Source organism: Dipodomys merriami, unplaced genomic scaffold (assembly GCF_024711535.1).
Source record: "Dipodomys merriami isolate MVZ:Mamm:240054 unplaced genomic scaffold, mDipMer1.0.p SCAF_70, whole genome shotgun sequence".
NCBI classification, from domain to species: domain Eukaryota; kingdom Metazoa; phylum Chordata; class Mammalia; order Rodentia; family Heteromyidae; genus Dipodomys; species Dipodomys merriami.
In genome coordinates, this window is record NW_027206291.1 from 5,589,315 (window position 1) to 5,615,934 (window position 26,620).

The 26,620-nt window shown below is 51.5% G+C and overlaps 1 protein-coding gene across 2 annotated transcripts in view; it reads left to right on the top strand.

Annotated features, from left to right (window-relative positions):
- The first annotated feature begins 1,906 nt into the window (after positions 1 to 1,906).
- Positions 1,907 to 26,620, top strand: part of Csnk1g2 (casein kinase 1 gamma 2) — a 29,452-nt gene continuing 4,738 nt past the window's right edge. Inside the window, exons 1-2 of one of the 2 annotated variants that reach the window (XM_070007882.1) lie at positions 1,907 to 2,108; positions 22,337 to 22,777. In XM_070007882.1, coding sequence (XP_069863983.1) covers positions 22,591 to 22,777 — 187 coding nt within the window. In that variant the 5' untranslated portion in view covers positions 1,907 to 2,108; positions 22,337 to 22,590. Of the gene's footprint in view, positions 2,109 to 12,426; positions 12,473 to 22,336; positions 22,778 to 26,620 lie in introns of those variants that run through there. The other variant, XM_070007884.1, reaches the window with a different exon arrangement.

Here is a 26,620-nt window from a genome sequence, read left to right on the forward strand (position 1 = left end):
AAAGAAGAATAATTGTGCATTCTCTGCCCACCTGATAAGACAGGTCCCCGGAATCTGGGACTCTCTCTCCTCTAGATTGGACCAATCAGAGCTCTGCTTTCAGACTTATTCTGGATGGTGTGGTATACAGATGAGGGCAATTTTTTTTTTTTTTTTTTGTTGTTGTTGGTCATGGGCCTTGAACTCTGGGCCTGGATGCTGTCCCTCAGCTCTTCAGCTCAAGTATTGAGATACTTGAGCCACAGTGCCACTTCCAGTTTTTTTCTGTGGTGCTGAGGAATGGAACCCAGGGCCTCATACAAGCAAGACAAGCACTCTACCACTGATCCACCTTCCTAGCCCTTTGTTGTTGGTTTGATTTTGGTCATGGGGCTTGATCTCAGGGCCTGGGCCTTGTCCTGAGCTTTTCCCTTGAAAGCTAGAGCTCTACCACTTGAGCCACAGCTTCACTTTTGGCTTTTTGCTAGTTAAATGGAGAAAAGAGTCTCACAGACCTCCTGCCTGGGCTGGTTTTTAACTGTGATCCTCAGATCTTAGCTTCCCTGGTAGCTAGGATTATAGATGTAAGCCACTAGAGCCCCACTCCATTTCTTTTTTTTTCAGCCCTAAGAGACCCTGTATGAAAGCAAGAATCCTCTCCATTTTATCACATCTGGCATTTAGCCTTTAGGGTCTGGCTTACTCTGGCCATCTGGCCCCAGGAGTCCTCCCCAGGCACCCTGCTATTAACTAGCCTAGTGTCATTTGAAACCATCTTACCATTTAGTTTTCTTCTGGCCTCTTTCTCCCCCCCCCCCCCCCCCACAAGGACTGAGGACTCCCTGGAAGCCATGCCAAGAGCCTCACTCACTGTTCTATTCCCAGAGCCATTGGCTGGCACTTAATACATATTTGAATGAATTGTCTCCTCTGTATTTTACAAATGCCATGCCCACACCTGGGAGGTAGTGGGGTAAGTAGGAAGGCCATGAGTCTTCAGCTGCCCTTCCTCTTCAGCCGCTCTGTCCTTGTGTAGAACAGGGATTCACTGGGAGGTGAGGGGGGTGTTTGTGTTGTGGCCAGTCACCCGCTCCCCCAAAGTTCTTTCTTTAGTGCAGGAGAGAGACAAGGCATAGCAAACAATTAGAAAGCTGCCATGGAGTGCTTACTGTGTGGGGCCTGTGTTAAGCAGGGGAGGCTCAGCAAGGCACTTCACAGGTAATCCTGCTTACTCCAGGTAACCCTCTGCACCTTGGGGACCACCCACCCTTCTGCAGTGATCTTCCGGCTCTGGTTACCAAGAAGCCTAGGTCTGGCTCTTTACCTGGTGCGCACGGACTACACTATACTCATACATTATATATATGCATACACGTTGCTTTTTGTTCTGCGGTGCAAACTACTGTTTTTAACTCTCCCCTTCTCCAAGTCCAGGAAATCGAAGCACCTAGTAGTGGCGTCCCCACGCCACACCAGCCGCCGCCCACGCAGGCCCCACCCTCTGTGACGTCAGGTGGTGAGACCCTGACGACACAGACGCGGAGGCCCGGTGGCTCCCGGCCACGCGTCGCTATGGCGACGGAGGGCGGGGCCAGGCGGAAGGCGGAAGGTCCGCCCACAGGGTATTGGGGAGCCATTCTGCCTCTTTCCCGCCCGCGCGCACCCCCAGCGGCCGCACGCCTCCAGCGTCCCCGGGGGACAGCGGCCAGGCAGCCTCAGCACGGCCGTAAAGTGGGACGACCGTCGCGCGGCGCCCTCCGCTGTCGCAAAGCGGCGCGCCCTCTGCCTAGCTTTTCTCCTGCCCCGCCCCGCGCTGTGACGTGGACAGCGCGCGCGCTCCGCCGCCCAGCCGCGCTTGCGCAGTGGTTCGCGCAGGCCGCCGCCCCCCGCTGGCCGACGCTGGCGGCGTAAGGCGCGCGGGCCCCGGAGCGGGCGCGGCGGAGCGGCGAGCCCGGCCCTCCCGCCGAACATGCCGAGGCCGGCCCCGGCGGCGCGGGAGCCGGAGCGGGGGCCCAAGCGGGCGCCGGAGCCGGAGCCGGAGCGCGAGTGCGCGCGGGGCCCGGAGCGGGGGACGCCGCGCTGCTGAGGCCGGCCACCGCCACCGCCCGCGGGCCCCAGGCGGAGCGCAGGTAACGACGCGCGTGCCCGCCCGTCCTGCCGACCCAGGCCCCACCTCCACCCCACCCTCACGACCCGCCCTTCTCTCGGGACCCCAGGACTTTGGACTCCGCCACCCCCATACCTTGAGCTCCGGTTCCTGGTACCTCCCGTGACCCCTGCTCCCACGTTCGGGACCCCACCGTCCCCTAGACCCTGCCTGAACCCTGGCTCTGGAATCTGTTGACTCCCAGCCATCCCCGGCACTGATCTCGGGGTCCCACAGACCCTGAGGTCCGGACTCCACTCCCTCCCTCCTGAGCCCCACCCCCACATTGGGACCCTACCACCTTTAACACCCCGCCGACCCCTTGTTGTGGATCGCGGCTGCCCCCATCGCGCCGGCCCCTTGCTTCGCACTTCCAGGCCCTGCCCCCTGTCCACCACACTCTAAACCCCACCCTGTTGACCCCCACTGGCTGACCCCACTGCCCTCCACTGACCCTTGGTCTCCAGCTCACCTATCCATGAGTTTCCTGCACCTCCGGTGCTAGAACCCCCTCCCACCTTCATGTGTCCCTCCACTTTCCCCTCTGTTGTCCTTAGGCTTCCTCCACTCTGCCCACCTGGTGCCATGGCTTCCTGCTGTCTGGGCCTGGCTCCTCCTTCCTCTTCCAGCCCTTCCCCACGCTGGAGTACCTCCCCCCTCCCTTCGTGGTTCTGCAGCTTTTGAGAGAAAGAGTTGAAGGACTGGCGGGAAAGGGGGTCTGGTGGGGGGGACCTGTTGCGGGTGCTACTTGGGAACTCTGGGTTGGGTTGGGTTGGTTGCGCCCTCCCCCTTCCGCTCTGGCCACCGGCTTTGTTTTCCGGAAACACAGGGATCTGGGAGGGAGGGAGGGGTGAAGTTGTCTGAGCACGCTACAAATCCCCGCCTGGCCCCTCTGCCTCAACTTTCTTGAGGGATGACTTTGTCAATAAGAGGGTGGGAGTGGAGAGACTGTTCAGGGACCGTTGCATTCTGGGCAAAGCTAGCTATGAGGGGCAACTGATTCTTATCCCATTGGCCTCCGGATGGCACTGTTTGCAGGAAGCAGCCCAGAGGGTGGTGTGTAGGTGGAGGCCAGCATTTTCTTCTGTTCCCTCTACGGTATTGCCCAGGCCTGGACTTATGTCTGCAAGTCTATCCTCCGGGGCAATACCTACTGGAGTCTTTGGTTCCCACCTCCAGGAACACATGGAACATGGTTGGTCCTGTTTTCCGCGGTGATTCTGGGAGCTGGTGGGTGTGAGATTGATGGGAGAGGTACAAAGGCCTCCCTGGTATAGGGGAAACCCAGCCACCCGCAGGGGAACTAAACTAGTAGTCAATAAAAGTTGGGGGTGAGGTTGTTCCTGTTGAGGGGGCCTCAGGAAGAGAGCAGATTATGTGAGGGCCCAGCAGGTTTAAAAGGGGGAAGTTTGAGGTTGTCGCTAGTCGTTTGTTTTTGTTTTCAGCTGTGTCTCCACTAGAGCTGGGTGGTGCTGACTGATGATGTTCCCAGGCAGCACAGGAGCACTCAGGCACCAGGGCACACCTGCCTGCCCTGGGGTCTCCAGAGCACAGATGCTGTGTTTAGTTCCCCCTCCTACACACACACTTGAGGAGTTCTGCTGCCTGGAGCTAATGGGAGGGGTGTGGATCGTCAAAGGGAGTCCCAGGGGGATGGCCAGATCTAGGGTCTTAGAGGCCAGCTGAGCCTCTAGTGAGATGGATGGGGTAAAATCTAGGAGGCACTGGCTTCCCCCTCCTTCCCCCTTCCCTGCTAGTGCGCATACACATGCGCGCGCACGCACAAACACACACACAGGCAAAACCCTGGTGAGTCGGCTGGTGGCCACAGTTGTGCCATGGGTCTAGTTGGAACTTGCCCTGATTTGTGTCAAGTGGCCTCCTGTCTGATCTGATTTTCCCAGTTCCTCTCAGGGGAAAGGGAGATGATTGTTCCTGTGGGCTCTGGACACCATTGGGAGGTTAGACCAGCCTGGCACACTCAATGATTGTTCGGCATTTTGTGCAGACAGATTTCTTTGAATTACTGATTACTTTTCTTCTCTCCTCCTTTTTAATTATACAGTAATTACCTCTGTTGCAAAAGGAAGTAGGTAAGGTTTTTGTAATTGAGTTTTCCTCCTTGCTTATTCCAGACTGAGGAAGCCAGCATGCCAGCCATTAGTTTGGGAATCAGGGCAGGTGTGTAGTATGCCAGCCAGACATGGAGCCACTCATGTTTGGGAATGTTTAGGTGTGGTGCCCACATGAGAGGCAGGCAGGCTAGGCTTCAGGATAGCAGGCATTTCCCCTTGGAGTATCCATGGAGGGAAATGTGTGCCTTTGCTGTCCTTTTCTTTGTATGGATGTGTATGGGTGTAGGTCCTATTACTTAAACTCAGGCTCTGGGCACTGTCCCTGAGCTTTTTTGTCAAGGTTAGTTAGAGCTCTATCACCACTTGTGCTACAGCTCCACTTCTGCCTTTTAGTGGTTAATTGGAGATACGTCTCATGGACTCAGACTGGCTTCAAGTCTTCATCCTCAGATCTCAGTCTCTTGAGTAGCTAGGGTTATAAGCCAGAGTCACTGGCAAGTGGCTTTTGCTGTTTCTTTTGAATCTCCATTGAGCAACCATCAGCCCCTTTGATCTACCAAGACTCACTGTCCATCAAGTCTCTGATTTGAGTGATGGGTAGGATGGGGAAGAGAGAAGGTCCTGTTGGTGTCAAGTGCTGCATAGTTTTGAGTATTTAGGAGGCATTGGACAAGTCAGTCTCTGCAAGCTGATGACTTTTTCATATCCGGGAGGGCAGATGGGGCCCATGTGAAGGAGACCTTAGTTTGGAAATTGTGCAAGATGCAATTGCTGTAGCTTTATTCACTATTCAGCCACATGGCTGATACCTCATTAGGTTCAGTAGCCATCTCATGCTGGGCATTGGCTCTGCCAGATAGCTTTAGCTGGCTGGTGTGTACAGGCTCCCAGGTAGATGCTGTTGTTGCTTGTTGGTTTTAGGCTCACAGCAGGAAGTCACACAGACATTTCCACATACTGGAAGTCAAGCAAGGGTGTCTAAGCTGGTCTGGGAGGGTTTCTCTTTTTTTCTTTTTTTGCCATTCTGGAGCTGAACTCAGGGCCTCTTTTTTGCTCAAGGCTCTTTTTTTTTTTTTTTTTTTTTTTGGTCGGTCATGGGGCTTGAACTCCGGGCCTGGGCGCTGTCCCTCAGCTCTTCAGCTCAAGGCGAGCGCTCTACCACTTGAGCTACAGCGCCACTTCCGGTTTTCTGGTGGTTTATTGGAGATAGGAGTCTCACGGTCTCTCCTGCCCGGGCTGGCTTTGAACCGCGATCCTCAGATCTCAGCCTCCTGAGTAGCTAGGATTACAGGCGTGAGCCACCAGCGCCCGGCTCAAGGATCTTTTTGCTCAAGGCTAGCACTCTACTACTAGAGCCCAGTGCCACTTCTGGCTTTTTTTGTTTATGTGGTACTGAGGAATTGAACCCAGGGCTTCATGCATGGTAGGCAAGCAGTCTACCACTAAGCCACATTCCCAACCCTAGGAGAGTTTCTTGAGTATACAGCGAATTCCTGAGCGTGGGACCTTGTGTGGCTTTTGTGAGATGGCTGCTGTATTCTGTTTACAGAAGAGCTTTGCTGACCCTTATCAGTAGAGGATGACCTGGGGTCACTGACTTCAGTCACCCATGCCGCCAGTAGGTGCTGGCAGAAACTAGGAAGGTCCTGTACTGAGAAAGCCTGGAAGTGTCTTGGATGGCCCCATTGCTCCCACCTTCTTGGTGTCTTCTCTGCTCACCACCCCCCTCTGTATCCTTTCCAGCAACTGAGCCAAGCCAGCAATACTTCTGTATAGGTAGACCTCCAGGAACAGCTTTGGCTTTACAGGGCCAGGGGCTGGCCTTATTCTGATACCCTGGCAGAGCTCAGTTACTCACAGGCACTGGCTAAGGTGGAGTCTACCAGCTGCTAACTGCAGAAATGCATATTCAACGTGGCAGAGACTAAGCTAATTGAGTGGGCTTGCCTTGCACCTGATCACCTCACTGGATCAGATGCTCTCTGACTGCTGACAGTCTATTTGCAGGCAGGACCTTGAGGCTGTCTCACTCATCCCTGAGCAGGGCCTGTTGTGGCTCCCATGTGCCTGTCTACTTCTAGCTTTTCTGTAGAGTGTCAGGGCTATCATAATACCCACATGTTCTTTGTCTTTTCTATACTCTTGTCCCAGAGGATGTCATAGATGGTGGCCTCTGGGTGGCAGGAAGTCAGACAGAACCAAGTCTAGAAGCCCACAGCCATCAGGTCTTCCCTTTTGTCTTATGTCCATTTCTGTCCCTAACAAGACTGCCAGATTTATAAGGAAGTTAGGCCCCATTAACATGGAGCACCTTTTCTTCTCTGCCAGGATCCACACATTGCCACTACTTGTTCGTTCCTGTCTGGGAACCATGCTCAGTGGGACCATGCTCAGGTGAGCAGCTGAGGCCATCTGGTGTAAATTGCTCTCATGCTCTCATGAGACAGTGGCCAAGATGTCGTGACACCTTGGCTCTCTCTGCTGCAGCTGCTCACAGCTCTTAAGCTGTTCTTTTGGGGTGAGGGACTGCTTGCCTGAGCACCTTTTTTTTTCTTTTTTGGTTGTGGGTCTTGAACTCTGGGCTTTGGCACTGTCCCTGAGCTCTTCAGCTCAAGGTAGCACTCTACCACTTGAGCCACAGCACTATTTCCAGTTTTCTGGTGGTTAATTGGAGATAAGAGTCTCACAGACTCTCTTGCCCAGGCTGGCTTTGAACTGCGATCCTCAGATCTCAGCCTCCTGAGTAGCTGGGATTACAGGCGTGAGCCACTGGTGCCTGGCTGCCTGAGCACTTTGAGTAGCTTCTTTGCACAGGAGTTAGCTCCAGTTTAGGCTCAAGGATTGAGGTACAGTCCCTACCAGTCTGCCTTGGATCCCCTCCCCTGCATCATCCCTCAGAGGGCAGCCCAGAGCCTCCTTGAAGCCTCTTTCCTGCTGCCCATGCCCAGGCCCTTTGGGTAGCTCAGTGCCCTAAGGTTTGAAACAGTTTTAGGTCAGTACCCTGTTAAATAAGTTCTTTCTAACTCCTGACCACATGTTACAGGGATGAGCTGACAGGCAGACTATGAAGTCTGTTCTCCAAGCTCCCTATGGAAGTTCCAGGTTTTTTGGAGAAGTACAAGTCTCTGAATGCTGTGTGTGGGCCATGGTTGAACGAAGAAAGTGGGGGGAGCGTGAGTGGTAGAGGCTGCCACTGGCCAGACATGAAGATGCCTCAACTCTTTAAGTGAGACCAAAAGGCCAAGGAGCTTCCAAGGTAAAGGTGGACAGAAGGTTACTAGGGAGTGGGCCTGTACTCTGGAACCAAGAACCATCGGTTTCTTGGAGAGGTAGAGGAGGGCCAGGGCCTGCTGGAGGAAGAACCATTCTAGGCTTGTTCCCTGATGGCTCAGACTCTGCTTCCCCAGCTCCTTTGAGAAGTGAGGAGCTGAGCAGTACTGGCCCTGCTTGATGGTCCTGGGTTACTGTAATCCATGGGATGGCCTGGGGTTACCAGATGTTTAAAAGTCAGAGGTAGATATAGTTGGTGACTTAGAATTTACCTTGGAATGCTAAAATAGTTGTGCCTAAAGGGAACACTCAGTTCTGGGAATTTCAGCTACTCAATACTGCCATGCCAGTTGCTAGAGGGAATTTGGACCCCTGAGGATCCCCCCTGAACTCTGGGTCTGGGCACTGTCCCTCAGTTCTTCAGCTCAAGGCTAGTGCTCTACCACTTGAGTCACAGTGCCACTTCTGGCTTTTCTGCTTACGTGGTGCTGAGGAATCAAACCCAGGGCCTCATGTATGCAAGCCTACCACTGAGTCACCTTCCCATCTCTTCTTCCACCCCCCCCCCAAATCTTTGAGACCAGATGAGGATATGGCCTTGCCTTCCTCAGGGACCTTATATCTGAAGACCCTTAGACCTCAGATAACCCACAGTGACCCCTGTCTTTTTTTCCATCTGACTCCTCTCGGTCCTAGGTAAGATGGTGAATATGTGTGAGACTGGGCTTGGGTCCCTAGTGGCTGTGCTCACGGGGTCCTTGGGAAAGGGCGGGGGTGCTTGGTGGGCTGTGAACTTGTTTGGGGAATTGCTGGCTGTGTTTTCTGAGCTGCTGTTGATAATGAGGTATGGCAAAGGCAGGACCAGGCACATTCTGAGTCCTACAGCTCAGTGCTAGTGGCCTCAGAGGCCTCTCGACAGCATCCCACAGGTTGCTAGTCAGTGCCATGGAGCCTTTTTGGCAGGAAGCAGTTGTTCTGTGGTTCTTAATTTTTGAAAGTTAACATGGGCCCTCAGGAAGTTGAAGCTGAGAAGTCCTGGAGTTATTCATCTCAAAAAGGCTATAAGGCTGGGTGCTGGTGGCTCACGCCTGTAATCCTAGCTACTAAGGAGGCTGAGATCTGAAGATCACGGTTCAAAGCAGGGAAGTTGGTGAGACTCTTATGTTCGATTAACCCACCAGAAAAATGGAAGTGCCTCTGGCTCAAGCAGTAGATCGCTCTCCTTGAGCTGAAATGCGCAGGGACAGCGCCCAAGCCCAGAGTTCAAACCCCACGACCAGCGCACCCCCCCGCCCCCAGAAAAAGGCTATAAGGGGTTTACCAGAGGCCAACAGTGTGAAGGGAGCCCCTCAGAGCTGCTAGAAAAGGTGTCACACATGTCAGGGCACTTCTCCACTTCTGGGGCGGTGCCCTGGGCTGCTGAAACAGGCTGGCAGGTGGTTTACCAGTTCTTCTGCTGCCCTGAGGATTGGCCCTGCTTCTCTCCAGCTCACTGGTTTCTACAGCTTGACTACAGTATTGACTGTGGGTGCTCACCTTGCATCCCTCTGAAATCCTGTCCTAAAAGCCAGAATGATTAGGGATGGGCCCATATGAGAGGAGGAATGCAGTAGCCAGTGTAATGCGTTGGTCTTTGGTCCTGCACAGAAAGGAGCTGATTCTTAGGCATCTTCCTTAGCCCACATAGTCCCACTTCACCTGGTTGTTGGTCAGCTCTGGGCCCACTATTTACTGCAGCTTCATTCATAGTCCTTGTGTCACCCAACCACTTTCCCCAACTGGAGTCAGGTGTTAGTTAGCCCCTGCTAACTAACTGAACCTGTGAGAGATCTGCCTTTCCTTTATGGTTACACTGCCAGAAGGATTCCATTTTCACCCTCAGGCTTTTCCACCAGGGTGAAGTGGAATGGGACTAGTGGCTGGGACTTATCCTTGTCTGCTGGGGCTTGTCTGGCTCCCTCGGGGACTTCTTCCCACCTGTGGCTGGCCAGATGGGAGTTTCCTAACTATCTCCATGGCCCACAAAAGCTTGTCCATGGCTTGGCTTTTCTTTGTATGTATTGTGGGAAATAGGAAAAACACAAAAACATCTGCTCAGGGGCCCCAAGTTACATACATATGCATGGGGGATGGGGTGGGCCTTAGGCTCTGTCCCTGAGCTTTTTCACTCTAGTCGTTAACTAGAGGTAAGCCTCATGGACTTTCCTGCCCCAGCAGGTTTTGAACTGAGATCCTCAGATTTCAGCCTCCTAAATAGCTAGGATTATAGGCATGAGCCACCAGAACCCAGCCCATTACTCTTTGATTTACATATTTCTAGACTCTGTTGTCTGCTTGTATCTGGTTATGTGTATATATATTTACATGTGTGTGTGTGTGTGTGTGTGTGTATATATATATATATATATATATATATATATATGTTTCTGATCACAGATGACATAACTTTGTGTCTTCCCACTGCCCTCTTGGGGGAGGAATTGTGAGCCAGTTGCATGAGTTTGTAAATGTCTCCCCTCAGCATTGTGTACATTGGGCCAGGTCATTCTCTATGGGATGTCCTGGGCACTGCAAGATGCCAAGTAGCATCCCTGGATTCTACTCACTCCATGCTAGGAGCCTCCTTATGTCTCCTGTCGGCCATAAATGTCCCCGATATTGTCCAATATCCCTGGGGGGCAAAATCAGTTGAGACTCCCTGGGCTAGGGAATTTCATTGATTTCAGTGTGATCTGCTAAAGCCCTAGGATTGGAAGCCACACCCTGAGTGGGAGGAGAGAGGAAGGTCAGTCCCAAAAGTTGGGGTCCCCCCACCTCTTGAAATACATTCTGCTGTCTGGTGGAGGAAGGGACTAGACCCTGTTCTTCCTCCTGTGTCCCCATAATGTCACCATCCTTCCCTGTGTCTCCCTCCATTCCAGCCTCTGCATTTTTTCAATTTTTCACTATGGAAATTTTCAAGTGCTCCCAAATACAGAGAATAACATGGTGGGCTACCTCCTGTCACCAGACCCCAGAGTTACTTGCTTTCTGAATCTTACCTTTTTTTTTTGGGTCCGGTCGTGGGGCCTGAACTCTGGGCCTGGGCGCTGTCCCTCAGCTTTTCAGCTCAAGGCTAGCGCTCTACCACTTGAGCCACAGCACTACTTCCGGCTTTTTTCTTTTTGCTTATGTGGTGCTGAGGAATCGAACCCAGGGCCTCAGGCATGCAAGGCAAGCGCTTTACCACTGAGCCACCTTCCCAGCCCATGAATCTTACCTTTCCTTATGTCATAGTGCTCATCTGAAAGGGGTTAGTTTTGTTTGTTTGTTTGTTTGTTTTTTGCCAGTCCTGAGGCTCAGGGCCTGGGTACTGTCCATGAGCTTCTTTTTGATCAAGGCTAATGCTTTACCATTTTGAGCCACAGCACCACTTCTGGCTTTTTCTGAGTAGTTTATTGATGATAAGCGTCTTTATGGACTTCCCTGTTTGGGCTGGCTTTGAACCACAATGCCTGGCTGGTGGCTCTTTGTGTGTGTGTGTGTGTGTCTGTGTGTGTCTGTGTGTGTGTCTGTGTGTTAGGTGCTGAAGTCTTTTGCTCAAGTCTAACACTCTACTATTTGAGCCACAGATCTACTTTCTGTTGTTTTGTTTGTTTCTGTTTGTTTGTTTGTAGTTACTTGGAGAAAGAATCTCATGGACTTTCTTGCTTGTACTGGCTTTGGTCGACAATCCTCAGATCTCAATCTCTTGTATAGCTAGGATGACAGATAGGAACCATTAGTGCCCAGCCATGATGCCTTAATGATGTAGAGCCTTCTGTGTGATTAGTGAAGACAGGGTTCTGGGTCAATAACACCTCTTCTAAACTTTGAAGCAGTTGCATGCCTTTTAAGAGGCCACACAGATGATTAGGACCTCTCTCCAGCTCAGCCCTGAGCAGGCTCACTTGTCACACTGGCCACATGTGTGCATCTTTCTCTAGATAATGGCCAGGTGTAAGAGATTTTTCCCTGTGCATCTTTAACCTGGCTGCTAAAATGAGGTCATCCATTGTGTGATGCAAAGGTCCCAGTACCAGCTACATCTGGGAGCCTATGCTGTACCACAGGCCAGAGCCCAGCTGAGTTGTCCTCACAGTGAGACTCTTTTGCCTTCTTCACTGTGCACGTGGCCTGGCCTGCCTTTACTTTGCCGACAGTGCTGCTGTGACAAAGTCTTATTTCTGGGACTAGCTCTCCACCAGATTGTTTCTTCAGGTAGCATCAGGGTAAGGCTTGTTGGCACCTTTTTGGGGCATAGTGTTGTCTTGACCCTGGACCTCACCTTCTCCTAGGATAACGGTCCTTCCCTTGTGAGGTGGCATTCCTTGTGCACCTGTGTGAGTCTTGCAAGCCTCTCAACCCCCAGGACTATATTCCATGGCCTCTCTCTTGCTTTGGTTATTCTCAGGCCCTGAGGTGGGGCTTGGGGGGTCTCTTCTTTGTCTTGCTGACTCTTGAGAGTTGGAGCTTTCTCCAACTCACCTATGAGAATCTTGCATAAGGTACCCTGATGTTGGCCTTGCCCAGGTTGTTGCATGCCTTGGATGGGGTAGGCTAAGGCTGGTCAGGGCCCTTCCTGCTTGCTTTGGTTATAAGATGTTCCTGGCTGCTGGCTTGTCAGCTACAGCCTGGTTCACCTGCTTCTCCAGCCAGGGTTCTTAGTGGGTGCACAGTGCAGAAGCCACATCCCAACCTGGGGCTCAAGCCTGTTGGCTTCGGGCATGAGAAATATCATTTAGTGCAGAATTGGCTGTGCCACAGCCAGGATTCATGATTGAGACCTGGTGCTTCTGAGATGGGGATTTTTCTAGCTTGTGCTCCTCAGATTGGCACTAGCTCTAGACTGGGGACTATGTTGATGATGTCAGCCCAAGGACTGTGACATCACTGAGTGGAGACACAGAAGGGATGCCCGGGCCCCAGCAGGGGGGTGGCCTAGGCCCTGGCAAGATGGAGGACCCCAAAAAGAACAGGGCAGGTAAGGCACCTAAGGCTGGCTTCAGGAAAAGGGAGGTTCCCCACTTTGAATTGTGTCTTGGCCCCTGGTTTTGTGTCTGTTCTCTGCCTAGGCCAGGCAACCAGTTCCTCTGCGCCTCATGGAGGAAGAGCTTGGACTGTGGGCCTTGTGGGTAGGCTGATTCAGGGTTTATTTAGAGCTGAGTGAGAGCTTAGTGGCCCCTCCTTCCCTCTGGGGTATTTTTAGCTCTAAACCTCAGTCTGGGCCAGGACTTACGGTGATATTTCTGTTCCCCTAGGGTCTCAGGGTCACCCTGCCCCCACTCAGGTGTGTCTAACACCCACTGCCCTAGGACTGGGAATGAGGGTTCATGTGGAGAGCTCTAGTTCTCCCCTCCCTCCCTGGCAGGGTGAGTAAGTCCCTTACTCCTTGGGTAGCATACTGGCAGTGGTCACTGAGCCCCCAGTGATGTTGGTCCTCCAGGAGCAGCTTGGACTGGGTTAGCCCCTTCTAAAGTTGAGCCTGAAAATAACAGCTCTTATTTGTGGAAGAGAAGCAGCAAGATTCCAGCCGGGGTGTGTGTAGGCTCATGCCCTTCATCTCCCTGTCCTCTTCTCTCACACTGGCTTCACGGGGACTTTTCCGCTCGGGCTGGCTTTGAGCCACGACCCTCAGATCTCAGCCTTCTAAGTAGCTAGGATTAGAGGTGTGAGCCACCAGCACCCAAAAAATAAGGGTTTCCTCCCCCTGAGTACTCCCAGACTCTCCCTAGGACTCCCACATTTGTCCTCACATCTTTCAGGCATACCCCTATGAGTTGTGGCCATTTCTTAGTGTATCTTCAATGAATAGGCCTTTGGAACTGACTAGCTCCCTTGCCCACAAGGCTCAGGCAGAATGGGCAGTGCACACTGGGGTGCCATTGGTTATACTAGGAATGTATAGGAAAACGGGGCCACATGGGCACAGGAGGAATTCAGGCACTTGTCCTGTTTCATCTGGCTGCTGTGTCCACTGGGACCACAGTCAGCATGCCCTCTGGCCCTGGGGTGTAGTGATTAGGAGACATAACAGTGTGATGGCTCACTGCTTTGAGGGTTCCTCCATGCTTGGCTCTAGGCTAGATGTGGTCAGTGCCCCATGTAGAAGATCTCCTGAGACCTTTTGCCTATTGCTCCTTCCCACCTGGGACTGACTGAAGCAGTGTTCACAGAGCATATTCTGGTTGGCCTGAGTACCCAGGATAGAACTACATGTGTTACCTTCTGCTGAGCTGTGAGTCAGGAGATAGAGGTAAGCAAAGGTGTCCTGGGTCCACCCCGCTTACTGCTGACCCTAGCTCTGGTAGAAGTGCTTCTGTTGTGGGCCTCAGCTTCCCTGTGAACAAGGGATGCAGGGTCTCCCTTGACAGACTAGAGTGTCACAGTGAGATCTGAGCCTGGTGGAGATGAGCCCCAAGAAGCCCACAGTACCGTCCCAGGGTGAGGTGTGGGAACTTCCCCACCTGTCTGCGACTTCAGACACCGGCCAGGTATACTGCTGGTGCTAGATTTGAGGGTGTGATGAGTCCTGCTGGACCTGGCAGTAGGCACACAGCCTGACTTGCTGAAAGTGCTTTTCCAAAGCATGTCTAGAAACTCTTTATAAAACTCACTCAGTGCCTGCCTTCCATGCATGAGACCCTGGGTTCCTTCCTCAGCACCACATAAACAAACAGAAAAGTCCAGAAGTGGTGCTGTGGCTCAAGTAGTAGAGCTCTAGCCTTGAGCTGAAGAGCTGAGGGACAGCTCCCAGGCCCAGAATTCAAGCCCCATGACTGACAAAACAACAACAACAACAAAAAAAAAACTGAACTGGGTGCTGGTGACTCATGGCTGTAATCCTAGCTACTCAGGAGGCTGAGATCTCAGGATCTCACCTCAAAGCCAGCCCAGGCAGGAAACCCCATGAGACTCTTTATTTCCAATTAACTACCAGAAAACCAGAAGTGGCCCTGTGGTTCAAGTGGTAGAGTGCTGACCTTGAGCTGAAGTGCTCAGGGTCTGTGCTCAGGCGCAGAGTTCAAGCTCCACAACCAACAGACACACAAAAAAGTCTCACAGGACTCATGCTTGTAGTCCTAGCTATTCAGGAGGCTGAGATCTGACCATGGGGATTCAAAGCAAGCCCAGATAGAAAAGTCCCGGTGAGACTCTTACCCCCAATTAACCCCTGAAAACAGGAATGGCACTGTGGCTTAAAGAGCTAAGGGAAGCACCCAGGCACTGAGTTCAAGCCCCACAACCAGCAAACAAAAAAGTCTCAACAGGGACTTTTCTGCCTGGGATGGCTTTTTGAGCAGTGATCCTCAGATCTCTGTCTTCTGAGTAGCTAGGATTACAGGTTTGAGCCACCAGCACACAGCAAAGTCAGAGTTTTATCCCCCTGAAGTCCCAGACCCTCCTAATGCCCACATTGTCCTCACATCTCCCAGGCCTGCCCCTCTGGGTCGTGGCTAATAGTGTATCTTCAATGAACAGAAGCCTATCTCAGCTTCTGTTTTATCTGGAACTTGACAAATCACTGCTTCGTGAAGAGACAGTTTCTCAGACCCAGCGGATACTTGTTCCATGTACAAATCATTGTATTGGCCCCTAGACTCCTATGATGCTGGCTGGCAATGTTCTGCCTCCTGGGGCCTATTTTCTCTTCATCTCCAATTTTTTCCCATAGAATTCAGTTTGTGTTTTTTTATCCAAAGTTGTTTTCAAGAGAGTCTTAGTCTGGAATGGTTCTGTCTAAAGCACATTTAAAATAACCTTATGGCAGGCCTGGCGTGAGGTGTTCTGCCTGTCCAGGGCCTGGGCACAGGCATGGGATATTCAGGGTTGCCTGGTGACTGAGTTCTGAGTATCCCTTGCTTCATGGACCTTTCCTGCCTTCCTTTGTGTGGTATGAGTGTTTTTTGTTTGTTTGTTTTTGGTCATGGGTCTTCAACTCTAGGCCTGGGAGCTGTCCTTGGGCTCTTCAGCTCAAGGCTAGCATTCTACCACTTGAGCCACAGTGTCACTTCCTGTTTTCTGGTGGTTAATTGGAGATGAGAGTCTCATGATGTTCCTGCCTGGGCTGGCTTTGAACCGAGATCCTGAGATCTCAGCCTCCTGAGTAGCTAGGATTACAGGTGTGAGCCACTGGTGCTCGACTGAGTTGCTTTTTTTTGAGGGGGGAAGGACTAATACTGGGGCTTGAACTCAAGGTTTCTTTTTTGGGGGGGGTCCGGTCATGGGGCCTTGAACTCTGGGCCTGGGTGCTGTCCCTCAGCTCTTCAGCTCAAGGCTAGCGCTCTACTACTTGAGCCACAGTGCCACTTCCGGCTTTTTCCTTTTTTTTTTTTTGGCTTATGTGGTGCTGAGGAATTGAACCCAGGGCCTCAGGCATGCAAGGCAAGCACTCTACCACTGAGCCACCTTCCCAGCCCCTAGAACTCAAGGTTTCTTACTTGGCTTTTTTGCTCATACTTGGCACTCTGTCACTTAAGCCATGCTTTCACTTGCATTTTACTGTGGTGGCAACATCTACAGATTTGTCTATCTGGGCTGGCTTTGAACCTTGATCCTCAGATCTTAGCCTTCTGAGCAACTAGGATTACAACTGGGCACCCAACATGAGTTGCTGTCAAGGGCTTGCCACCATGTCTTAAATTGGGTATGTGATATCTTCTAAACCATGGCTCCTTTTTTTTTTTTTTGTCAGTCATGAGGCTTGAACTCGGCCTGGGTGCTGTTCCTCAGCTCTTCAGCTCAAGGCAAGTGCTCTACTACTTGAGCCACAGCGCCATTTCTGGTTTTCTAGTGGTTTATTGGAGATAAGAGTCTCACAGACTTTCCTGCCTGGGCTGGCTTTGAACTGTGATCCTCAGATTTCAGCCTCCTGAGGAGCTAGGATTACAGGCCTGAGCCACGAGTACCTGGCTAAATCGAAAGCTAAGTGTCTATAACAGGCCCCTCCTGACTAAATGCTGAGTCAGAGCAGACTTCCCAGCTCAAGCACCAGCCCCCAACCTAGTCCCTTGCGCTATCTGTCACCAGGCCCCTCAGCTTCCATAATCATGTCTCTTGTAAAGGACGCAAACACAGAAATAAACTCAGGTTAGGAATGGAGTTGCATAAGCCTGAGCTCATTTGTGGCCCAGGGATTGAAGAATTACAAAGTTCTGACTTGGAGAACAGTTTCCATGTCAGAGCTGAAACCGACAAGTACAATCACTTTAGGTCATGTCAAAATCTCTTAATTTCTTTTTTCTTTTTTTCTTTTTGTCAGTCATAGGGCTTGAACTCTGGGCTTGGGCGCTGTCCTTGCACTCTTCAGCTCAAGGCAAGTGCTCTACCACTGGAGCTATAGTGCCACTTCCGTTTTCTAGTGGTTTATTGGAGATGAGTCTCACGGACTTTCCTGCCCAGGCTGGCTTTGAACTGTGATCCTTAGATCTCAGCCTCCTGAGTAGCTAGGGTTACAGGCGCGAGCCACCAGCGCCCAGCAAAATCTCTTAATTTTGGAGCCACAGCTTCTTACTTGGGATTAAAACTGCCTATCCTACCTACCCCACAAGCTTGTTATTAGGATAAGATGACATTAAACTGTCTCAAAAAAAAAAAAAAGAACAACCCCAAAAAACAAAAACAGAAGCCAGGTGCCAGTGGCTCACGCCTATAATCCTTGATACTCAGGAGACTGAGATCTGAGGACCCCAGTTCAAAGCCAGCCTGGGCAGGAAAAGCTGTGAAACTCTATCTCCAATAAACCACCAGAAAACAGGAACTGGTGCTGTGGCTCAAGTGGTAGAGCACTCGCCTTGAGCTGAAGAGCTGAGGGACAGACCTCAGGCCCAGAGTTCAAGTGCCATGATCAACCAAAAGGAAAAAAAAAATCATTAAGTTCCCATCAGAAACGCCCAAGGATTATAAGGCTCAATGGCAGGCAGGGACAGAGTCCAGATATACACTTGTATCACTTCTGGCTTGTATTACTCTTCTGGCTAGACCTGCTCACCCTTCCCATCGCTATATGTGTCCCCAAGGTGATGGATCATTTCACCAGGTGTCCTGTTGGTCTTCTGTAGGCAGTCATGGCTGCATGTGCCAAGTCTCTTCTGGTTGTGTGGATATTGGAGACAGGGAGATGTAAGCATGTTGGCCTGGGGAGTATGCGTGCGTGCGTGCGTGCGTGCGTGTGCGCTTTCTGCAGGCCTACTAGTAAGCAACCTCTGAGTGGGCATCTCAGTGCAGGCATGTGTATCTCAGTGACTCGCTCTATGGCATACAGAGGTTTTCTGAAGAAGGTAGGCCTGCTTATGCTGAGCTGCCCATGTGTCAGGGTGTGTCCATGCTGGCTGTGCTGGGCTGGGTCGCTGAATTTCTGGTTTTAGCCTATGCTATCCTTCAGTAAGTACAGGTGTTCCCTGGCAGACATGAGGGCATTCCCTCCCCCAGCTTCATTGTATAGGCTCCTTTGCTTGGACCGGGCACCATCTCATTCTCATGAAATCCCTCAGGACAGGAACCTTATGGCTCCAGGCTGCTGGGTGCCACTAGGGCCTCTTCACTACTGTGCTGTTGGCAGCAGATGCCACTTCCAGGTGTATGAGCAGGAGCAAGCCTGGCCATGGGTAACTCAGCACTGTCAAAGGAGCTGGTCCAACTTGTGGCTTCAATGGGTGAGGAGCATGGTGTGACTAAAGGCAGTCACTGGCTCAGCCTGAAGATATCCATGCTTCAGGGGTATCCTGCTGGGCTAAGGTGTGCAGAAGAGCATCTGGGCCTGGTTGTCATGTCCTTTCTTCCTCACAAAGGCCTTGCTGGGCATTCCAGAAGTGGCCCAGCACTAGCTAGTGACACACACAGGTGCTGTTGCAGCCCGTCTCCCTACCACATAATGCCAAAGCCCTGGGCCACAGGGAGATGGGCTTCAGAAGAGGAAAGGAGACTATTTCCTGAATACATGGGAGAGCACCACTGATTGTGTACAGAGGTTCTCAGAGTGCCCAGGGAAGAGGTTGATGTTTAGCCATTGGCTACCTGTGCTTCCCTTCTTGAGCAGCAGGGAGAGAGTCATATTTCTAGGAAACTGACAGGCAGGGATGTCATGTGCTCAGTGGTCACTCACCTGCAACCACACTTCCCACTGCTTCCCTGTGCTCAGCGCCAACCGGCACAGAGCTGGCTGCCCGCCACAGTTCAGGCAAGGAAATACAAATCCAACTTGGTGCAGCAGCATCTCCCACCAGGTGGCTGTGAACAAAGGAGGGCAGGGGAGGGGTGGAGACCCTGAGCCCTCACCCACTGAGGGGATGTGAGGTGGTGTATCTGCTGTGGAAAGCAGACCAGTGTGTGGCCTTTTGTTTTTGTTCTCTCCCCGAGAGTCCTCAGGATCCCTCTGTTGTAGTGTATCAAAACTTTACTCCTGTTCATGACTCAGTGATACTCTAGTGTGGAGAACCACCACACCGTGTCCATTCACCCATCGCAGACACTGGATTACCCTCCGCTGCTGCATGTTCATACACATGTTTCTGTGTGTACCTGTTCAATTCTGTGTGTACCTGTGTAACTAGGGGTGATAACCTGATCACTTGACACTATAGCCTCTGGATTTGCCTGTTCTGATGTATGCTTTTCTGTGCAGATCTTTGGCCCCTGGTTTACAAATAATGAAATATATGATACCCTATTGGAAGGTGTGTGTGTGTGTGTGTGTGGGTGCGTGGGTGCGTGGGTGCGTGTGCGCGTGCGCGCACTCGCACGCATGCACACGTGCACGCTGATCCTGGGGCTTGAACTCAGGGCCTGGGTGTAGTTGCTGAGCTTTGGCTCAACTCTAGTGCTCTGGGCTGGGAATGTGATAGAGTGCTTGTCTAGCATACATGAAGCCCTGGGTTCGATTCCTCAGTACCACATAAACAGAAAAAGCCAGAAGTGGCATTGTGGCTCAAGTGGTAGAGTGCTAGCCTTGAGCACAGAGAGGCTCAAGGATAGAGTCCAGGCCCTGAGTTTCGTCTTCTACCACTTGAGCCATAGTACTTCCAGCCATTTCTGAGTAGTTTGTTGGAGATGAGTCTCATAGACTTTCCTGCCCCGGCTCACTTTGAACCTTGATCCTCGGATCTCAGCCTCCTGAGTATCTAGGATTACAGATGTGAGATAGATACCAACACTCAGCTCCATTGATTTTTTTTTTTTTCTTTTTTTTGTCTGTTGTGGGGCCTGAACTCTGGGCCTGGGCGCTGTCCCTGAGTTTTTGCTCAAGGCTAGCTCTCTACCACTTGGGCCACAGCACCACTTCCAGTTTTTTCTGTTAATGTCCTACTGAGGAATCAAACCCAGGGTTTCATGTATGCTAGGCAAGCCGTGTTTTAGTTCTGTTGGGGCCAGAACTGATATGGGCCACTGGGCTGACATTTCTTAGGGCCTCAGTATGCTGTTGTCTGAGAGTTTGTGCTGCATCTGAGTGTCAGCATGCTCTTGAGTGTGGATGTGAGTACACCAGGCCAGGAGCTCTACCACTTGTGATAATGTCTCCTTTCATCTGTGGCTCTGGGGAATGGACTAATTGAGGGCTTTCCAGCAGGTGTTCCCAAGATCCAGGCACTGCCCTTGGTCTGGTTCCCAGAGGACCCTGCCCTGTGGCCTTCTTCCAGGGAGGAGCTGGAAGTGCCCTGGAGCAGGTACAGGGCCCAGGACCCCCCCACCCCCACCCCCCACCTACCCTTATTCTGGGGAGGTGGAAAAGCCCCTAGATGGGTACTGTTCAGTAGTCCTGAGTGCCAGAGAGACCTGTAGAACTACAACTCCCAGACTTCACTCCCTGTGTTCCCACATTCATGTAGCTGTATCATGTTTGACAATGTCATAGTCCCTATTTCTGGCTCTCAATCTTGGGTCCACTTGCAACCAGTCCTTCCACTATGTATGTTGAAGAGAATGGGCAACCCAGATGGAGGCTTGGGCACAGAAGAGTGCAGATGGCATTGTTCTCCTGGAACTTGACAGCTGTAAGAATCCTGTCATACTACCTAGGCAGGCCCTTTGCCTGCCTGCTTACCTTAAGAGGGTCTCCAAGAGGGAAGTTTGGGGCACTTTCACGCTGGGGTCTGTATAGAGCCCCTCTTGTTCAAGCTAACCTGAAACTGGCAAGACCTGTGGCGACATGGTCTTCTGTTACTGACACTCACTGTTCACCTTGCTTAGTAAGAACCTTTGATGTCCTTGGTCTCCATTCCTCTCATTTCCTTCCTCTTTCAACTATTTACAGTTGGGGGGGGGGGGTGCTATGTCCTTGCACTAAGCATGAGGCTTAGTGCTGGGTGGGGCTGTAGGCAGGATGAACCCATAGGGGTCAGTTTGGCAGGCAAGGCCCTTCCCAGCTCTGCTGGCACTCAGTTCATAGCTGCAAAGCCTGAAGGAGCAGATGGATTCGTGTTTTTGTTTTTGTTTTGTTTTCTTTTTGCCAGTCCTGCAGCTTGAACTCAAGGTCTGGCCACTGTCCCTGAGCTGCTTTTGCTCAAGGCTACTACTTAAGCCACAGTGCCACTCCGGCTTTTTCTGTTTATGTGGTACCAAGGAATTGAACCCAGGGCTTAATGTGTGCTAGGCAAGAACTTTAACACTAAGCCACATTTCCAGCCTTGCCTTGTGGTTTTGATGCTTGGCATTGAACCTAGGTCTCTGATGGAGCAGATTAATTGGATTTGTTTAGAGACAGAGTCTTGCTATGTAGTCCAGACGGAACTTGAACTCATAATCCTCCTGCCTCTGTTTTTCCAGTCCAGTAGCCTCTGCTACCACACCCAGTACTCTGTAGCAGAAAAAATTTTAATTTGGTTCCTTTAGCCCAGGGGCTTGAGAACTGGAGGCTCCGATATAGGGAGCTCCAGCTGGGAGCAGCAGAAGCTGGTGGTGTGAAGGTTGTGTGTGAAGGCCTGCACTTGGCATGACAAGGACTGTCAAGATGGTCTATGGGTGGGTGCAGGCCAAGTCTGAAGGGAGTGAGGTTCTAGGAGGAGCCATTCGGGCACTTGAGCTGTGGGGAGGGCATCTCAGGGCAGATTTCTGCCCCTTTTCTACCTGGGCCTTCTTTGGGCTGTTTTCCTTTCTGTGCCCTCTTAGCCTGTTTTTCAGTGTAGGGCCAGGCCATTTCCCCTACCACTCTGCACAGCGCTTGTCTGGGCTTCCCACCATGACCTCTGGAGAAGCCACGTCTGGGCTGCACAGTTATAGTTCCCTGCTTCCACAGCCTACCCGCTCACTGTGTCAGTGCTCTTCCTGGGATGGAGAGGCAGTAGAGGCCTGTCTGAGGTCAGGTGCGGAGGCTTCTGTCCCCATCTGAGCCCTGTCTGCTCTGTCACCTGTCACCTTCCCACTCTTACAGCAATCCTTAGAGTAGAGACCAGGACCAGCAGACGGGCTTTTTGAATTTGAGGCCATCTGCCACACTTCAGCCTCTCATAGGCCTCTGCTGTTTGGCCACTTGGTCTAGACTACCCACCCTATCTTCCCCCTGGGAAGTCCATGTGCCTGAGGTCACAACCTTCAATCTGATCTCTGACTTCTTCTGTTAATGATGGATTTGTGGGGGTTAGGTAGGAGGTAGGTAATGGGTCCCTCACATAAGATCTAGGGCAGGAATATTGGCCTGTCTCAGATCTCCAAAGATGTTTCTGGAAACATAGCCTCCTAGGAGACGTGTCCTGGTGCTGTACTTGGTTAGCCTGCTCACCCAGTCTACCCCACAGGGAGCCATGGTGGTCTGTGATGTCCTCACAAGCTTCTTGACCTCTCTCTCTCTCCCCCTCTCTCTCCCTCTCTCCCTCCCTTCTTCCCCTCCCTCTCCCCTTTCTTTTTCTCTCTGCAGCTGGGTGCCACGAGATTTGAGGCTGTGGGACCTGTCAGCAGGATGTCTCCTCTCTCTGCAAGCAACCCTGAGGCCACCAAGATGAGCACCGCGGCTGAGCCCACGAGCGTGGTTGCGTGTCATTAGCTGGGAGCCGCAAGGCCACCCACAGCTGGTGTGATGGTGTATTAGCGCAGAGTGGTGACCTCAGGTTTTGTAGACTCGGGATTGCACAGAGCAGAGTCACCGTGGAGAGGCCAGGGTACCACAAACTTATGGATTTTGACAAGAAAGGAGGGAAAGGGGAGTTGGAGGAGGGCCAGAGAATGTCCAAAACCGGCGGGGGCCGGAGCAGCCATGGCGTCCGGAGCTCGGGGACCAGCTCAGGGGTCCTGATGGTGGGCCCCAACTTCCGAGTTGGCAAGAAGATAGGCTGTGGCAACTTCGGGGAGCTTCGCTTAGGTAAGTCCCCCACTTGTGCAATGGCAGGGAGAACTGGGAGGTCTTGCCAACAGGCTGAGCTGGTAAGGCTGACCCCCACCACTAGCGATATCCCTGGAACTGTCAGGTCATTTAGGGATGTTTTTTAGGAAGAAAGCTCGGACCTGGCCCCTCCTAAGACCTGCGAGGAGCAGGACAGACAAGCCACACAAAGCTGATGGGGAGAGCTGACTGCTTATTTACAGTAGTTACTCCCTCCCCCTGATTTCTAAGCTGGACAAATCCTGGCATGGTTTGCAGGACCATCTGGAAGCAGCTGGGGAGCCCTGGTCACGTTTAGCCACTAGTGCCACACTGTGTACCTTTTTATTCTTTTTTTTTGTTGGTCATGGGGCTTGATCTCTGGGCCTGGGTGTTGTCCCTCAGCTCAAGGCTAGTGCCTCTACCACTTGAGCTACAGCGCCACTTCCGGCCTTTTCTGTTTATGTGGTGCTGAGGAATCAAACCCAGGGCTTTATGCATGCGAGGTAAGCACTCTACCACTGAGCCACCTTCCCAGCCCTGTGTACCTTTTTCATTGGCACAGAATGCTTGGTCCACCTGGGGCATACACTTGAAGCCTGAGGTGGGTACCCCTGAACACACAGGACCCTAAGCCAGATTCCCTCCTTGGCAGAGGCCTGCCCTCAGGTGTCAGCATGCCAGCCTTTGAGGAGCTCTGTTCTTATCAAGTCAGGTCAGGCCCAGTCTTTCTGGTCATCCATCCATGGAAGGCTTCTGTTCCCAGAAGCTGCTGGAATCCCAGCCATGTCAGACCCCTGACCCTTTCAGATGGTATGGGGATCCTGGGCACCAGGCAAGGGGACTTGGTACATGCTCCATGCCAGACTACCACATCAGGCACCCAGCCTCCATCTTGAGTGGTCAGATGAGGGAGACTGAGGCATATGGGATGTATGCGACTTGGCTGCACCCCAGGGCAGCAGCCACGCTGGAGCCCCCACTCACCTGTTTCTGCACCTGTAAATGGAGTGGTGACATTTGCTTCTTGACGGACTGGTATGAGAGTTATAGCAGTTGATTTCTGTGACAAGCACATGGCAAGCTCTGAGAATTTTGGGGTCTCTGGTTTAGTGTGGCCACGTGTCCCAGGAGGTGTGTGATTTTGGAAAGCCTCTTTTCAGTGGCTTTACTTAGTGTCCTCATAAGGCCAGCTTGAAACTCTGTCCTGAGCCTATATAATTTTTTTTTTTTTTGGTTGGTCATGGGGCCTGAATTCTGGGTCTGGGCGCTGTCCCTCAGCTCTTCAGCTCAAAGCTAGCACTCTACCATTTGAGCTACAGCACCACTTCTGGCTTTTTCTGCTTATGTAGTGCTGAGGAATCGAACCCAGGGCCTCATGCATGCAAGGCAAGCACTCTACCACTGAGCCACCTTCCCAGCCCCCTGTATGACCTTTTGCTGAGACCCTAGGTCTTCACCTCTTACCACCCTGTATGCAGAGCCTCCTGCCTGCAGCCTCAGAAAGTCCCAGCTTCAGGTTTTTTAGCCAAAAGATGGAGCCTTCCCTACTGCCCGTAAGACATGCACCTGTGTTCACACATTGACACTTGCAGACAGGGAGATGCACAGTGTAGACTCACACAAAGGCACATATACATAGAAGAACACAGCTGTGAGTGTGGTGGTATGCACATTGCATACATACAGACATACACACAAGCTTATGCAGACATAGACCTACTTATACACAATCACATGTCCAGCACTATCTTCTGGCAACTTGGAGGGTGACCTTATCCATCTTTAGGGACATGGTTGGCCTGGGTCCTGTGCTTGGACAGTGGGAGCAGTAGCTAAGCAGTGCAGGTCCCTCTATACAGCTGAGAGTCCACATGGGCTGTGGGTGGCTTTTATTTTTGCAAGTTGTGTAAATTACAGTTCTTTTTAGCCTGGCCTCTGGCTTCATGTTCTTATGTCCCAGTCATTGCTCACTGCAAACTGCTGTGGGGTTGTCTGCTTATAGCATGTACTCTGCTTTTATTTCTTTGTCTATCTGCTAAAGGGCGTTCAGGTGTTTCTGTTTGGGTGTCTAGGGATAGAACTAAACGTCCTTCTCTGAGGATGTCAGCAGTTTGGGGAGGTGTTCATGTCCTGGGTGCTGGAACTCCAGCATCTTCTCATCAGTGTAAATCCAGAATCCTTCCTTGGCCCACAGCCACTTTCAGAGTTGCCATCTGTCAGGCCTGTGTGACCATAATTGCTGCAGTGGCTTTTTGAGCATGAGCTCCTCCAGTCCTAAGTCCACAAAGACCTCATGTGCCTGTGTACATGTTTCACTTGAACCCAAGCTCTCCTCTAGGGACCCAGCTCTCTGGCAGGTCTTAGGCAGCCAGAATATGGAGGCTGTGTCTGCCTAAGGTTTCTTCAATAAAGCACAGTAGGAAAAAAAAATCACCATAAGACATGATTGATCAGGGAAGTGTCATCACATCTGGAAATGGCTGCTCATGAGACATTGGAGGGGGTTATTGTGAATGGTTCCAGATGGTGAAGCAGGTGTTCACAGAGCATCTTCCCAGAGTACATAAAAAAAGCCATGACAGGAAAAAGATTAATGATCCACTGAAAAGTGGGCAAAATATGTGAACAGACAAAATCCGAAAGAAGACTGATGAAGTAGCAGCTCTTCAGAGAATGGCGCATGTGAGCCTGTATTGTGGACTTACTGCATTGCACCACTCATGAGAGTTGCAACCTAGAAACAATCCAGCATCTGCTGAGGTTGAGCTGGGGACAAGATCAGAGCTCCTCAGATTGCTGCAGCAGGAGGCGGGAACAGTTTACACATGGCCTTGTCATCCTATGTTGGTTGCCTTCTTGGGGCTTCTCCACAGCCATCAAGCATCCTGTCTGGTGGGGTAGGTTAGATGGGGTATTGTTGCTGGGAGGTGAAGGCATTTCTGTGTGAACCTGCCTCTAAAGGGAAAGAAGACCAGAAATAGATGCTGAACTTGATCACAGGTGACACCAGTAGGAGGGGCACTGTGCTGTGTCTAGGACTTGGGAATGCTTCTACAAATAAGGCATCCCAACTGTGTGTTCGGCTGTGTTTCACACCTATAAATCACAGTTCAGAACCAGACCAGCCCTGGCAGAAAAGTTGGTAAGATTCTCAGTGAGGGGATTCCTTGAGTAAGTGGATGGTGGCTTGGGTGTACACCTGGGTGGAAAGTGAGACCCTGTCCTAAAAAGAACAAGCAAAAAGAAGAAGAAGAAAAAGAAAAGAAAAAACTGGGTTGGAGATGTGGCTGAGTGGTAAAGTGCTAGCCTAGCATTCTGAGTTCAAACTCTAGTATCATCCAAAAAATAGTGAGTACTAGTGACTTACACCTAAATTGTAGCAGCTCATGAGGCTGAGATGTGAGGATTGCAGTTTAAAGCTAGTCAGAGCAGGAAAGTCCATGAAAATCCTTATTTCCAATAAAGTACCCCCAAAAGCTACAAGTGATGCAGTAGGGACAGCAGCCAGGGCCCTGAGTTCAAGCCCCACGACCAGCACCAAAAAAATGAAACACAAAACACCTGAAAGTGAAGCTGTGGCTCAAATAGTAGAGCACCAGCCTTAAGTAGAAGAACCAAGTGAAAAATGTCAGGCCTAGAGTTCAAGTACCAGTACTGGAACAAAAAAAAAATCAAACAAAAAATGCCCAGAACAACAAATAAATCCTGAGGTGGCAAGCTAGTGTAGCATGTTCACTGCCCTGTCTTGGGGCGAGCAGACAGTTTCTGCACAGAATTTCTGCTGCTAAGCATTCTTTATATTAGCAGTTCACAGAGGCAGAGCAACCCAGGGACCAAGCC